Source organism: Pleurodeles waltl, chromosome 3_1 (assembly GCF_031143425.1).
Source record: "Pleurodeles waltl isolate 20211129_DDA chromosome 3_1, aPleWal1.hap1.20221129, whole genome shotgun sequence".
Lineage (NCBI taxonomy): Eukaryota > Metazoa > Chordata > Amphibia > Caudata > Salamandridae > Pleurodeles > Pleurodeles waltl.
Genome location: NC_090440.1, coordinates 620,594,454 through 620,611,446, shown reverse-complemented (window position 1 = coordinate 620,611,446; position 16,993 = coordinate 620,594,454). Strand labels below are relative to the sequence as shown.

Genomic DNA, 16,993 nt, shown 5'->3' with positions numbered 1-16,993 from the left:
GGTCCCAAAATGAAGCCGCCATGTCCAAGGATTGGCCGAAAGCCCAAAGTGATAGATGTCCTTTTACATGGTAAGGCAGATGTTATTAGGTGACTAGTATTGACTACAAGGGTAGGTGGCAAGTCAGGTGACTTTGTAAAGCATAAGAACTGAGAACAAAGGACAACATCAGCCTGGTCTTCTCACCTCTGCCCCCACTTTCCTCTGCACTTGAATTTGGCATCTACCAGCCGTGCTGGTATTTGCAGATTGAGTAAGAGAGGGAGCTTAGGAAGAGGAGGAACATCTCAATGTCTGCTGAGGAAATATAAGTGGTCGTCCCTAAAAATGAGTGCTGGTGGGCCCCACCTGCAACAACTGGCTCAAATTATGCATGGAGTGTACTATTCCACAAGAGACCAAGAGGCATACTGCGGACCACAGGTTCTCCCAGCTCCATCAATTGAACGTAAAGAGGATACTGCTGTCTCCACATTGGGCAGACATTAGGAATAAACACATAAGATCATGTAAACTGTGTAAGTTCCATACAGCACCTGGTGGCAGATAGGAGTTTAAATGTCAAACTTGTTTTTTGGTACAAAAAGACTGAGGAAATCCGCTTCTATTAAGAAAAAGATGACAATGTATGAACAGAGTCAGGTTAGTGGAATCTGACTGGTCCAGAGAAGATGTACACTGACAGAAGGTAGAGGAGACACTAGGGTATGTCACTTCAGATACAAATGCGAGAGATCGTAAGAAAAAAAAGACAACCTCATCAAAACAATGGTAAATGGAGAGTGAATAAAAATGTAAGCAGGTAGAGACTTCAACCTTACCTAGTTTACCAGCAAACAATCCTAAAAAAACATCCATCCTACTATCTCAACAACAACCACATGATCTCATCTACATATTCTTCTGCTGCAAACCAAAAGGCAGAAATCACGTTTTGTAAAACTTTAATCAATTTAATTTCCACAATATCAGTGAAACAATCAGATTTCTGTAAGATACGTGTTTTACAACCATTTCTAGTATTTATCAGTTATTCACTAGGCATCTTACTCAAAATATTGCAAATGTTTTGAACCCAAACTGTTGCTGGCCTGATGAGCCAGGACACTCAGTGTTTTGTCATAACTGATCCAGCTCGATCAAGAAACAAAACACATTCTATTACTTGGAAATATCAACCTATAGGCCACCTCCCTGTAAAACCTCACTGCTTGATGCTGCATTAAAACTGAAAGACTTGGAAACCCACTGACTGGTGAAAGACTCCAAACATTATCATCTTCCCCAATCTTGAACAACAAACAGCACCCTCCAGCTGCAGAACACCTGCGCCAGAAAAGTAGAAAAGGCTTTGACTACTTTGTCCTTACCACCAACACTACAAAATATCAGAAGATCAAGGCAGCACCACTCTAGACTCAATAAAAAAAAACCAACACAATCCTTCACGTCACGTTCTTTGCATCTCCTTTCTGAAAAACAACCAGCAGTACCAAAAACAAAAGCTGGTCTAACTACTCCTTCAGATTCTCTCAAACAAAAAAAAAAACAGAACGAAAGCAGCCTGCATTTGGTCACCAATGACATCTAACCTTGCACTATACACCACCACAACAAGAAAACCATCTTCACAAACCATTTTGCCTGCAAAATCCTCTAAGTTACAAATGGTCTACATGAACTAAAGTAAAGCACTGCCTCGAAGGCCTGCTTCTCAGGGTACAATGGTGACTTACTTAGAACATAAGCACAGACCCTGTCACCCACCAACAGGCCCTGCACAAGAGAGCCAAATTCGGCAATCATCAAGAACAACTAAAAGGATCTTATGGCATCACCAATGCAAACAACATCCTTGCAAATATTAAAGTTTCACACCTGTAGGCTCCTTTTGACAATCCATGTTCTCCATTACATCAAGGCTTCAAAGTGGGGCATACCATTGAAAAAGCCCTTCTAATATCTGATGATGCCCCCGAAAGAACCTAAAAATGGCAAGACAACACATCCCACTGTTATGCCTCATCCAGGTAGTAGGACTCCAAGTCATCCTTCAACTACATTCTCTCATGTCATCTTCAACAATGTAATCTGTGTTCCTTTGTGTCAAACGTGTGTCAAGTTCTGTGTGGGAAGTCTTCAAAATCACCCATTTCAACAGAGTAATGGAGTTCTTCATCTTCTCTTATACCACAACCACCAGTTTCTGTTCATATTGTGGGGAAATGGAAAAGAGCATCGAGCACTATTGAATTAAAGCTCTCATTAAGCACCACAACCTCAAAGATTAAAGAAGAGAAGTGGAGTGCCTCTTAGAGAAAACAGAATTCCTGACTCGCAGAAGCTAGGAAAAGTCATAGCCTGTCTGATGTCAACCAGGCTTATTATTTAATGGACTGAGCACAGCCCTACTGGCATTTCAGCAGCACCGGCCCTTCTGTAAACCTCCCACTGACCCCAAAGGAGTGTCCGCTGCTGAAGAAAAAAGGGCGAAGTCTTACCTAGCAGAGATCTGGCTACCCAGCTTCTTCTTGGCTTTCATCAGGACACAGTGGCAGATGTTCCTTGTTTGTTCCTTCATCCACCTGATGTCTTCAGGGACATCCGGCAGCCACTCCAAGAGCCTGTTGTGCAGAATAGGGGTGGGAAGAGAAAAATCGAGATTGTAAGGGATCAGTGCAAATGTATATATATATATATATATATATATATATATATATATATATATATTTACACACACACACATTTATTAATTAATATATATATAATTAATATATATATATATACACAAAGAAAATATAAATATACATACATACACATATCTATTGATATAAAATATATATATATATAAACACACACACACTCACACAGCGAGAGAGAGACAGTGAGTGAAAGTCGGTGAGGGGGAAAGGGGCCGATGAGAACAACAATGGCATTGGATATCATGAAGTTAAGGGAAGAAGGAATAAAAGGAATACATAAAGTGCACACTGAAAATGTAACAGACTGCTGGAACTTTATAATATGTACTATTATTTAAAAACTCTTCCACACTCATTGTATTAACGTAGGCTGAACGAAAGCAAGTCATCGAATGACAATTAAACTGACAAACTCCAGGGTGAACCCTACAGGGGTCACTCAGCCCAATAAGCTATCTGACTGTCAATGGTTCGGCCAGTTTGCGACACTCTGACAGAAGCCGAATTTTCTTGGTTAACCCATGGGTTTTCTTGAAGCTGGCTTCTGGAAGACTCATTGCATAAAGGCCTCGGCTGCTGACTCTCAACAGCTTCTCAAGAGTTTAGCCACGCAGCACTCAGTGACAACTAAACCAGCCAATAATCAAGGGCGGCTGGCGGCATTTGGGGCATAAATACCTGTCCTGAATGTCACGCCCAGCTCTCCCAATAGAAGAGGTCAAACAATTTTCTTTACAGCAGAGACATTAACCCACTGAACTACATGCATCCACAGGTAACATTTTCACATCTGCTCACCAGGTCCTCCTGTGATGCCCATACCACATTGCTGTAACCCTGGTTGTGGAACTTCTCCTCCGAAGCCAGAGAGCCACATCTTTTTCTGCCAACCCACGCGCTGCACGTCATTTAGATTGGTTGACTTTGCTTCCTGTTGGCCCAGCATAACCCAGCCAATCCCAATGCTGTCCTTTAAAATATAGAATGTATGAGAGCAGCTTTGGGATTGGCTTGAAGCAGGGCAACCCAGTACTCCATCAGAGACCAGAGATCTGCTGTCTTTGTTCCCAAGGCTCCTTATACAGCGAAGGTTCGGAGGCCTTTAAAGTGTACATGTCAGATTGGGCTCGCCCGAGCTGTTGTCCAGCCTGACATGCGCACTTTAACTTATGGGAACCGTTTTCTCTATAGGCATTACGAGAAGAAGACCACCCCTCCTGCACTACGCAACTCTAAAGTAGCGGCATGGGCCACATAACCTTTTATAAATATTTTCACTTTACTGAGGAGAACTAAAAATTGAAGAAAACAATGAAGCAGTCACTAGTCATTTTGTGGCAGCTCCCAGGTGGAGGGGCAACGCTAATTTGCCACTATGGATGTGCTGCCGCTGCTAACAATCATCATGCTCAGCTAGAAGTCCCCCATATCACTCAGCATCCTCCCTACTCAGATAGTAAAGTCTCTGAATGGCTGAAAATATCCTAATTGTTAATATAAGGCCTTTTCCCAGACAAACCAAATGCGGTTCAGGCTGCATGCATTCCCCACTAGGTGGATACTGGTTAATTGGTTGGAGATGGAAAGTTGATCTATTAAAGCCTTTCTAACTCCGTAAGCAGAATGGCCAAGCAATCGAGACCAAAAGGTTTGAAGTCTGAATCAGAATAGAATTAATTACTCAGTACTTATAAATGTTTAATAATGGTTAGTACTTCAAATATATATCACTTTAATAAACCTCTTAAAATTACAGTATAGGAAGAATGTTTATAGTCCCATGCCTTTACCTATACCTTTACACAGTAGAGCTCACAATCCCGGACAACAAGCTCTAAATTCAGGGTTCAGTGGCCTGCAGAGCACTAAACCTCTGCGCACCCCTGCGGGTTCAGGGGGGACACCAAGTGTGGCTTGAGTAAACTTTCCCAGCAACAATGTCCCTACAAAGAGGGTACATAACCTTCTCACGTGTAAACATCTCCCATCTTCACACACAGTCACTTGAATCATCGCTCACTGAGTTCCCACACATGCGGTATGAGCGGAAAAGATTAACTGTTACACTGAGCTTAGGGGAGGGCAAGTAGATCTTGGCCTTAGGTCACAACCACACAACACCGAAAACAAATGACATTCAGTGACACCACGCAGTACGATGTACATCGGTTTGCAGAGTCTCTAGTTAGCTGTACAGCAGGTGTCCAGTGTTCGGGCTGTGGAAGGGGCCCACTCACCTGACGGTGAAGGAGACGGCCGACTCCAGCGGCAGCGTGTAGGGCAGCATCATGGCAGAGGCCAGTCGCACTGGCAGAAGGTTGCAGACGGACCCCAGAATGCTTCTCCGCTCCACACAGGCTTCGGCCAGGGCTGGACGGGTGGAGGAGAAAGAGGGAGTGGAAATATGGTATGACTTACAATTCTAAAAGGAAACTCAATCAGGCCTCATTGATCACACCTCGCTAACATCTATATATGTTGGAAAGAGGCAGAGAGAGAGAGAGAGTAGACAGACCTAGAAAGAAACAGGATGACATATACAAGAATGTGGAGTAAGAGGTTTGAAAGTTTAAAAACAGAGAGAAGGTATGATTTAAAAAAAGGAAAGAGAGCAGTGGATCGTTGAGGGGATCAAACAGTACAAAGGATAACGAGTGGAAGACAGAACGAAGTTAGCATATATGATTGGTATCACAGAGTTACAAGCCTGCCCGTCTGCCTCAGAGAGTTCAAGTATTCTACCCTTGGCCAGTGAGGGACCGGCCTTCAAAGAAGCTGGGTGCTTCCCCTAAGCCTAGCGATCCCAAAAGTTTAATATAGCCACGGAAGAGTTAATTTAATCTAAGGCTTGAATGTAACAAATCCAGGATCATCTAATATCATCTAATATTCGAATAAACTGCCCCAAATCTACAGGACACGCTAGTACAAACCCGAGAGATGTGTATAAATGCAAGACTAGAGGGTATTGACTTTAGCAAGGTTGAAAGTGAGGCATCGCCTTATCCCTAGCATCGCCTAGTTCCCAGATGGCTTTTCTGCAGCCAGTCCCATCCCACGCCTGCAAGTGGCAGGCCAAACTGCTGGGCGCCAGATTCGCACCCGTGATTTCAAGTTAAAAGGAACCCTCTTCCCAGCATCGAACTATATTCCGCGTATCTTGTATTTACGCTCGCGGGTACCAACTCTCACTACAGGAATCGTGCGCAGGAAGGATACCATACCTTGGTTCAGCCTCTGAGGGAGGTGCTCGAAGATGTGCTGTTCAGCAGCCTCCAGGGCTGCGTTATCCGCATCCGCATCTTCGGCGACCTCGCCCTCTTCTTCCGGGTTGTCTGCTCCGTGCGGTTCTCCTGGGGCTGGGAGAGCAACACCACTTGTGGGCCTCGGTGGGTGAAGGAGTCCTGGAGTAGAAAGAGGGAAAGGTGGGTAAGAAGATGTTACCATCATGCAACAGAAACGGGGGTTGTTCAAGCAACATTCAGTTTTCTAATTCACGCCTTCTCTAAGCAGCATCACTGTGCTCGGGTCGAATCGGAATGCACCCCATAACACCTCTGGGTGAATGTTGGTCAAAAATGAGGGTGACCAGAGTTTGAAAATAAAAAAACCTAGACAGATCAGACATAAAAGTAGGACTAAAGCATTTAGTTTCACTTTTATCATATGAAAGGAGTGCATACATTTTACTTCTGACTCGCAGGTTGACCTGACCTTTGTCCCAAAAAACGGGACATATATATTTAAAATAAAGGAAAGGTTTACAGGTTGACCTGACCCGTTCCCTAAAATCCGGTACATTTCTTTAAAATGAACAAAAGAGTCGGGACACGGGGACAGTCCTCTAAAAACCGGGACTGCCGGGGAAATCCGGGACGTCTGGTCACCCTATCAAAAATGTAGTTCAGAAACACCGTGTACACTAAGTATCAAGTCACCCCCTTCCATGAACTCCAGTAATATAGCCAGTCTTACGCATTACCGTACTTTGAAGCGCGTCATGACTTTCAAGCACTCCATCTCTGCCCCCAAAAGATTATCGCTCGCTCTGGTGAAAAGTGACTGACAGGGATGAAATCTGGGTGCTTGAATATCTTCCTCCTCTGACTCCTGGTGGGCCACATAGTCCAAAATCTAGGAACAGTCCGATAACATACCCCACAAAACACAGCGCGGCCTCAGAGACCGACTTCAGAGGGATTAACTGCAAAAGCTTAAAGGCAGTCCAGATCAGCAGCTAGCTCCCACGGGAAAATTAAAGAGGTAACTCCTCTAATGAAACAATGGGTTTAAGTTCTACTGGCGGTGCTACAGAGTGGCCACAGGGTGGCGATACAGACCACCAAAGAGCTAGCATCCATACTGACAAGTGTTAAGCCGTGTTGATCCATATTTTTTTCCTCCTGGCTTTATCGCAGTATATATTACAATTACTTGAAGTTGGCTACGCTTAAGCTTCATTCACAAGTCCCCAAAGTCATTATTTAATATTTCTGCGTCATGTCCATCCTGGAATGACAGCCACTTGACACTACTTATAAAATAACTACCCCCTTTTTAAAATAAATTACGAATTATTTCCAAGCGTCTGACGTTACAGTTATCTTATCCATTTTTAGAAACACGATCTTAATTTATTGCAATAATCTAAGTACAGAAACACGTTCGCTTAACATTTAGAATTTTCTTCCGTTTTTATTTTATTTAATTCAAACGGTGTTAGGATTTGAATTCATTTGTTAGGGTTAGTTGTAAACATTAGAATTCGGCTAATTACTAAAGCAAATGATAGAGTTAGGGATATTTCACAGTAGTTTTAGGATTTGTCTCGGAATACTGGAAAGGCCTGGGCTGATGTGTGAACAGAGCAGTCTCAGTTTAAGTGATGGAGTTGAAGTGATGGTCATTTCAATGTCTTGGATAGGAGGTCGAGGTGCTGGGGTGTCAGTCATGATACGGTTCATTAATGGTGATCCAAGTAATGGCACATCTGGCATCAATACCACCGACCAAAACCATTTTTATTATGTTTTACCAGAGCTCCCAAATACTCCATTCCTCCCCTCCCTCCCCCCGCACAGAGGCACTGTTAGCAAAAAAATTCTAGAGCAGTGGTCTCCAAGCTTTTTAATGCCACGCCCTGCCCCAGTTGAAAAATAAAAATCATTGGGCCCCCCTCAGAATTTTCCCCAATTATTTTATAAAGATGGCAATGTTTAAATATGTTTAGACGTATTTAAACATTGCAGTTAAGTAATGTTACCTTTTTATTAGTGCAGTAACATGTCTCTGCTTAAAACAAAACACTGTTATCTGTGTAATGCTTCTTTAGGCCAGAGCCCCAGTTTGAAGACCCCTGTTCTAGAGAGAGAGTCTACGGAGTCTGTGAACACAACCAGAGCACGCAGGAGTTAGATGCAGGCAAGCGCTTTAGTAAAGGGATTTCTGCCTCTACCTCCTCGGTAATCTTCTGTACAAAGGAGTTAATCCTGGCCAAGCCCCACCCTACTGCAACACTAGCTACTACACACAGAGAAGTAGGGCCGTTCCTTCTGTGAGCTGTAGATGATGTTGGGTTCACTCATCTCCCATTTCACACGGTGCCACCATGTGGCACACGATATTGGGTCCCTAGTCCCCTCAGTCACCCATTGAGGAGCCGATACCACACAGTGGAAGGGAAAACAAACTGGAAACCACTTTTTGAGGTGGAGGGTGTGGTGGCAGGGCGGGGCCAAACGCGCCTCTCAGGTACTTCTCTGTATGAAGCTACGTCGCCTCCAAGGCCACCCCTTATAAAATGACTTTCTTTTCTTTTTTAGTCGTCAGATCTGGGTTCGCACGCTGCCATGTGGGGCACTTGCAAAACAGGCCACGGTCGCTACTCAGATCTTTGAAAGCTATTGTGCCTAGAGCAGACTGCAGGAAGTGTTAGTGCAGTGCCAGAGGTCAGGACCCCCTGGACCAGCGGATGGACCAGGCAAGCATGGCAGGAATGGCTCTGTCACATACCATTTCTCTTCAGGAAGTGCAGGGCATCCCGATAACCTTGTCGGCACATATCCTTCAGCACCTGTTGGAGGAAACGATACAAAGCGAGATCACTAATGAGATCAGTAAGCTGTGAAAGAACACAAAGGAGGACAGAAATGCAATCAGTGCTTCTAAGAAAGGCTTTCTGCTGGCGTGATTACAGCCTCCACCTATCACTTCAATGCCAAATCAAGAGACTCACCCTATACCGTGAGAATGCTCCGACATATCCGACCCGAGTTAGGGATCACACACTGCATGTGCACGAGATGTACCCTCTGGGCTACACAAACGGGTTCCACGGCAACCTCACTAGAAAACTAACCGTCCACCAACAAAGAATTCAGAATTTGTCAGGCACAGCCCTTAACTTAAACAGAATGGACAACAGTATCCCCACTCCCAAAGGCTTAATCTGGTTACCAGAGCAAATGAGAATATATTTCTAAACACTATGCATAGCACACTAGACGATTCATGGGATGGAACCAAAATTCTCACAATCCAAACTTCAGTTGTAAACCAAAGTGGAAACCTTAGATAAAGAAAGGCCCCACGACTATTACCTTTGCCTTTCAAAACATCCACATTGATGGAAGTTCCTTCTCTGTACGAACATGCGAACTTTGAAATATACTCCATAAAAAGATAAGGACCGTCAACAACTATTGAAAATTAACAGAAATAAAAATGGGACTCTTTCCGAAATCTGCACTCAGCTGAGTTCGAGGCCAGAACCCTGACTGGTGTGTAGGTTTACCTTGCAATACTAGCCTCACATTCTTATCACCTCAAGTAGCATGAATAAGACACATTTACATGCTGCTGTGCCAAGGCTGGAGCACACTCTCCAGGCCTCGTGCATAACACCAAAATGCAAAATGGAGAATTCTTACTTCAAACCACCACCCTTCGTCCATCCATGCACTGCCTCAAAATCACGTTGGAGTCCCTCTAGAGCTCATTAACAAGTCACCCTAGGTCCAAATTCCCAGACACACTGCTGCAGACCGCTACCAACAGTATATAAGAGATCTATTTACAAGTTCAGTGATCTCAGTTACAAGGACAACGTACAGCATGGTAGAGGTAGAAAATAATTCTATGGAAATGAGGAGCTTTCTTAAACTGCCTCACTGTGCACTCTCCTCCACACATCCTGGCTTTCTCTGCAAACAATGAAAAAGCACTTTTAACACACCTGAGGCCACCACTGTACAGTGGTCCTGTTTCAACAATTTAAAAACATAAACACGTTATTTATAAGATGTTCAACCTAGAAGTGATAGCCTAAACCTCAAAGGCTGCTGGTGCATCAAGGTGAATGACTGAGTTGAAGGTGGCAGGCATCGTTCTTATAGATGCTGGCACCTTGACAGGCCCTCTTCTTCTAAAGTAAGTACTGGCAGCCTGGCAGACCCCCTTCCTATAAGGCTCCTACTCGTATCTCAGAGTGATCCCCTAAAACTGAGCAAGCAAGGACTACAATCTGGGGCGACGGGCACGTTTATGAGCTACAGGTACATCCCATGATTGTGATCCTGAAAACACTGCAGGATGGACTTGAGTAGGACCAGGACAGGTTGATGAGTCAGCAGTACACCTTATTACTGTAACGTCAAACACAATGTTTTTGAAGTTCTGTTGAGAGACTAAGGCCCTGCCATGATTCGTTACCTGCGGCTCTGGTGGGAAGAGGGCTTTAGAGAGCCGGTACAAGTTGCTGAGGTTGAACTGGATACTAGTGTTGGTGACACGCAGTTCATGGAGGTTGGTGCAGCTGTCCCGTGGGCAGATGTCGCTTTCCCCTGAGAATGGAGATACTGTGATGGTGTTCTTCAACTCATACTGAGGCAAGTTGTCTGAAATTCCTCCATCGACGTACCTCTGGAAGGAGAATGGACAAAGACTGAAAGCAGCGCAACAGATTCTTTGCAAAGCACTGGATCTTTCTCCCTTAGCCTTCTGCCCACAAAGGGGGCTGGAGACATAAACCAATAGCACACAAATGCAATCATTCTATTGCATCCCAAATAGAAACATGCAGACACCCTATATTATATATAAAATGGGGTCTGCAGTTGAGATACACACAATACGTCAATGGTCCCAGAGGCAGGAGATGGCATTCATATACTTTGAGACCACAGGGCAAAGGATCTATGAGCACTATTACCTCCAAGGAGTCCCTAAGAATCCAGAAACTGCAGTTCATATTTTATATATGAAAACAATAATTGCAATTTCCAAGCCAAAATATTTTCACTTTAGAGTTTATGCATTACAGAACAGTAAATGCCCACTTCCTGAAAGTCAACAGGTGGTGAAGATGGATGGGTGGTGGATGAAGCTGGTTGTTGTGCTGTTTCAGCAGCTGTTTTATTGTGGGTTTGTGTTGTTCTTTTTCAATGTTGTATTGCTATGATATTTTTTGTGTTATATTGTGCTATGTTGTGTTGCAGTAATGTTGGTATTTTGTTGTGTTCGTGTGGGATTTTTTTTATATTGTTAGTTTGTTATGTTCCTCTGCTTTATGTAATAGTCTTACATTTTATGTGCGGTCACGTTGTTCAGTAGTGTTGTTGTGGCATTGTATTGTGCTGAATTTATGTTGCTGTCTATGTCAGTGCGTTTACATTGTGTCATTGCATCATGGTGTTGTTCGATTATGTTGCGTTTGTGATGTAGTCTTGTTATTCTGTTACTGTACGATTATGTTGTTTAGTAATATGTTGTGGTGTTATGTTTGTATTATTGTGATGTCATTCTGATAATGTTTCTATGTTTTATTGTTGGCACTGTATTTTTGTGTATTGTATTGAGGTTTTAAGTTGTGTTGTTTGTGGAGAGGTACTACTGTTGTGAAGTTGTGTTGCACTAATATGCTATTTTGTGTTGTATTGTTAAGATGGTTTGGTGTTGACACTGTTTTTATGTGCACAAGTGTTTGATGTAATTACTTCCGTATTTCAAAGAGTTCTGTATCTTAGTGGGAACATAGTGCAGAACTAATCGCTGACATGTGACCAGGTCCGAACCGATCAAGTACCAGGAAAATTCAATATTGTATAGTAATTACACAGAAGCAATTGCCACTGTGTAGATATAGCTAGCACCAGGTTTCCATACAAAATTGTTTTTTTGCTTCGCAAATAACTTTGATGTGATCTGACAAATCTTAATGAAACTTTTTAAAAAGTGTTTCATCCCCTTCAGCTCCTTTCTGGAAAGTGTTGAGGTGATCCATAAAGCACGGGGGTTTGGATGCTGAGGAAAAAGAGGGGGGTGGGCAAAAGGCCTTTTTCCTCATGCAATTTCCCAACAGGAATTTTGAACAGCACTATAACCACATTTGTCAGAAAGCTAGATCTTTACCCAGAAAGTGTGCTTTTTGTGATTTGGTGTTATTTTGTTCAGTAGCTTTTGCAAAATTAAGGTTACAAATGTATAGATATTGAAGGCTGCAGTACTTTTGCCGTTTTACCACAGAGTACCATAACACAGCACGGTCAAAACACGTGGTCTTATTGAAAAGAAGAGAAATGTTGGACCCCCCATTTTAGGACTAACCGACTCTGTCCACCTGTCCTAAATATACACAAAAAAAAGCATATGGGGCAGGGTAGGAGTACCCTGACCCCTTTCATGTGGGTGGGTCGCAGAGGGCACACCGCTCCCACCCTCCCCAGTCAAATGAAGATATTTTTTTTACAGCCACAAGGTACTGGGGTAGTACTGTGAACTTCAGCATGATCACCATGTATTTTTACAGTGGTACTGTGGCGTCTCAAACTAATGATGTGGGGTCAGTGTCTGTGGTGCCATCTGTTGACCCCATACACCACAGAACCACACCTACACATTCAACACCCCCATAAACACAACCACACAAGTGAGTGCGGGCGGTGCACACCTGCCCCCAAACCCACTCAAAACCTGTTCTGGCTTTACTCCCAAGAGTCTGAAAAGAATGCTTCACAGATTAGCTCCTAAAGTTTGACATCTTTTCAATACTACAACTGGTAAAAATATTACTAAATCAGTCAGGCACACATTTTGGTCTTCTGTGCTCTGTGGCCACTAGAGTGCTAGGAACTAGCTCTATAATCTCATCCTCAGCGTGGCCAGATCCAATGGTTCTGAGACTAGAACATCTTGTCTTTAGCCCTGAAGGGGTTAAGTAGCTCTGTTTACCCGCACTTATTCTCAAACAAGTTTAAAGGCATTTCAGTTCCCGCAGAAAAATATTTTTTTATGAAATACCATTTTATTCTAGGTCTGTTCCGGGCCGAAGAGGGAAAGTGCGGCGCAATGAAGTAAGCAGTTAATAAAACGCAGAACTCCCAGAAGAGGCTGTAACATTGATTTTTCTTTACTCCCACCCCCGACCAATAGAAACACAAGTTACCACATTCGCAGGCCCGTGCTACAATGACCATCACTTTAAAGTAAGATGCAGGGTGAACGTAGCCACAGGGGACTGCAGTGGACCAGTGGACCGCTTTTGGTGTTTTTATATGCGGACGACATCCTGCTATTTCTCCGTCATCCAGACACAAACCTGGCGCTAGTACTAGCAGAGGTGACCCGCTTTGTCAAATTCTCTGGGCGGCGTGTGAGTTGGAGCAAATCGGAGCTGTTCTCGTTGACTGACATTACTCGCCCACCAGAGACCGAATTCCTCCTTGACAGAGAGTCAGGGAGCAGGTGATACAGCTCAGTTATGGGCTTGTGGTGGAGAGCTTCACTGCACAGGTGGCCAGATGGGTGAAGTTGCCAATCTCTATGGCAGGCCAGATATCGCTCATAAAAATGGTGGTTCTCCCCCAGTTTCTGTATCTATTTCTAAATATTCTGATCCAGCTCACTAACTCTTTCTTTGCCACTCTTCATAGCATGGTCATCTGACTAGTGTGGGCAGATAAACATCCTCACATACGATGGGAGATCCTTACTCTCCTGTATGAGCAGGGCGGGTTCAGGGTCCCACATCTTCAGCTTTACTATTTGGTGGCGCAATGTCAGTACACGCTTTATTGGTATCATCCTGATGCCCATCTCCCTTACTTCATTCCAGAGCGAGACCTGGCGGATCCTGTTCCACCAAGTGCCCTTTTGCCTGGGGGTGTCCTGCTCCACCGCAGTGACATTCAGACTATTTCCACAACAAGCTGGGCATGGAGCAGACTGGCGTGTCTGCTTCAATGCGGCACTCTGTACTCACCGGCATTGCCCCTGATTAACAATCCATTTATACCCATCACACAGGAGGCGCTTGCACAGAGTGCACTACGTCCTCTTCAGCTTCACACTTTCGGGGATGTTTTCCCGAATGACCATATATTCTCATGCACTACAGATACTCGTTTTGCAGACGCTACACACCTACAACACTTTGTGCTATGCCAGCTGCAATGCGCTATGCGAGCACGCTATGCTACATATCCACTGGTTCCTGCAGAGTTTTCACCACTTACCCTTGTTTTTACGGCAGCCTCTGGAGTATGATTGGTGTCCGGACGCTACTCAGTCTGCATTGGGGCTCTACCTGTTCAAGATGTGACACTGAGGAAATCCTGGGAGAGAGATTTGGGTTGCCCATTATCTCAAAAGGTCTGGGAGGCATGCTGTGCGCAGACTAGGTTTGTCTCACCTAAAAAACGCCACAAATTAATACACTTCAAATTTCTCAGAAGGGTATATGTCACCCCTAAAGATATAGCTCGAATTGACGCGAGCCACTCCGCTGCTTGCCCCAAGTGCCACGCTTTGATTGCTGATTTTTCACACATGTCCTGGACCTGCCCTAACATTGGTCCTTTTTGGCGCGAGGTGTATGACAGAGTGTCATCCATGGTGCGCCGGTCTTTACGACCGGACCCACTTTCAGCTCTTCTTGGCTATACTGGCGACTTTCCCAGATCCTTAAGGCGCCTCACAGCGATATTGCTTCTACTAGCGAAACAGGAGGTTACAATCCGATGGGGGTCCAAATATGCACTTACATTCACTCTTGGTTGTCCCGCCTCACATGCTGCAACACAAATAGTGAACTATATGCCTCACTGCAGCCCGTGAGCTCTAGGCCTATAGACGTTTGGCAGCCGCTAAGGGATTACTTATCTGCGTTGGCCATCACACCTCCTGCATCGCAGCTAACTACTGATACCAGCTCATGTTGAATTCAAGTTCTACACGTCAATCGGTCTATTACAGTACTGACTATATCTTCTTTTATCCTTTTTTGCAGCCCTTGCTACTCAATAGCCTTTAGGACATACAAGATGATGTTATATTAGATATATATATATGAAATGTAAAAAACGTATGCGACCACCTGATATATATATATATATATAAAACATATGCGTCCACCCGATCATTTGTATGCTCTATAGTATATATGTTTGAACTGCATTGCTATATGTTAGTTCTTTGAATTGACATAAAATGAAAAATAAAGTTTTTAAAAAAGTAAGATGCAGGGTAAAGTCTTATATCAAGTTTTACTAATTCAAACCTTTTTTGTTACATTGTGCCAATATGTCATCTTCCAGCTGCTGCAGTGCTCAAGTCCAGCTGATGGTTGGCATCAGAGAAGTGGTCTACTGCTTGTCATATTTTGTTGATGACTCGTTTTGCGAAAATACCATGTTATGGATATTCCGTTATCTGCCTAGCAGTTTTCACAAAGTAGAAAGTTGCTATATTTGATGACAACATGTAGGAGAATTTCCACACTCGATTCCAAGCAATTGGCTTACTTGAAATATTTTTGGGCTCCATCTGTTATGTATGGTTGCATAAGGTTTTGCCATCTGCAGCCGGAAGCAGATGGCCTATGCTAAAGTCATGTTGTTTCCTTGAAAGGCCAATAGCCAGTAACCTACCTACATCAAGTCCACATAACCAGTCTGAGGCGCTGTCCCTGCGCAGCACACTTTCAGAACCTGTCAAGTGACAGCCATCTGGCCCAGCTCTAAATGTGCAGGCCTGCCAGCAAACCTCTGAATTTCCCATCATGTCACCTAGTGGGACAGCCGTTTTATGTATGAACATACTGTACCTACCTAGTCGTGAACAAGCCTTACTTCACTGCCAAGTCATGATCTGTATCAGCTGTACATAGCCTGAAAAGATTTTTATCAAGGATACAAAATGTTTCGGAGGCCAGCCGACAGCATGGGTCATCCATGTTCCACTGAAGTTTTAATTTGCAATTCCCAGATATCTTTGAAGAAATGCAAAACCTCATGGATTCCAGCCCCTGTATGAGGCATCGCCTAACCTGCGTCCTGCCCAAGGGCTGAAAAGAAAAATGTAGTCCCACACTACGGTGAGGCAAGCATGGACTTGGGAACATCCTTCTAGCAAATTTCAGCAAAGGAGCATTTTGTACAGCAGCGCTGCCAAGGTAATGCCAGATCTGCTCTTAAAATAATGTTTCCACTCTCAGCTTAATTTTACGGTGTCCCATCGTCCCCCAACTGGATTAATGACTGCCCCAAGTGATGTTTCTTGGGGGCTCTCAGCCCTTGTTCCTGGAAAGGAGGTGGGAGATTGATTGGACACCCACCCTCAGGTGCCTAGTTCTGGTCCACACTTCACTCCATTTCACACACTGTGGCCATGAGGAGTGTTATGAATAGTTCATGCCAACAAACTGGCATACTCCAGAGATTTTATCACAAACAATGTTGATGGCTAACAGGTCAATTTCATTTCAAGGGCCCCTGCTTCTCACCTATACCCCTGCTTCTCACCTAAGCTAATAGCCAACACACATCAAGATCATAAACATTCCAAGTGACAGACAAGATTTGCTTTCAAACCTTAATGTGTTAGTCATTTATGTTTTGAAAAATATCTGTTCATGCTCTACAACCAATCTTTTAATATACGTGAATAGGTTTAATGTTTTTGAAGAGCAAGGTTCACAGTACTGGAGTCCCACCATCCCACAAAGTCTCCTCCACCTCACAACCCATTGCGTTCACTGCGGTCTGCAGCTCACTAACAGCAATGGTCTGCCTCTGGCCTGCCAGATGGAATCTACATATGGTAGGTTTGTGGCACAAATCCTTCATTTATTACATTTTAATACCCTTTGCATTTTTGCTTTGAATGAAAAGCTGGTGCGCCAATATCCTCGGCTGTCTGACCTCAGTAGGAAAGCATCCACAGAAGAAATACCAACATTTTAAAATCGCCCTTCCTGCCACAAAATACGTACTTTGCTTCTCCAGTAAATACTGTGT

The 16,993-nt window shown here is 43.9% G+C and overlaps 1 protein-coding gene across 1 annotated transcript in view; it reads right to left on the bottom strand.

Moving 5' to 3' along the window:
• Positions 1–16,993, bottom strand: part of PNPLA2 (patatin like phospholipase domain containing 2) — an 81,930-nt gene that overhangs the window by 5,967 nt on the left and 58,970 nt on the right. Inside the window, exons 4-8 of the mRNA XM_069223111.1 lie at positions 10,413–10,622; positions 8,715–8,775; positions 5,927–6,106; positions 4,940–5,072; positions 2,502–2,624 (exon numbers count right to left, since the gene is read on the bottom strand). Coding sequence (XP_069079212.1) covers positions 2,502–2,624; positions 4,940–5,072; positions 5,927–6,106; positions 8,715–8,775; positions 10,413–10,622 — 707 coding nt within the window. The remainder of the gene's footprint in view (positions 1–2,501; positions 2,625–4,939; positions 5,073–5,926; positions 6,107–8,714; positions 8,776–10,412; positions 10,623–16,993) is intronic.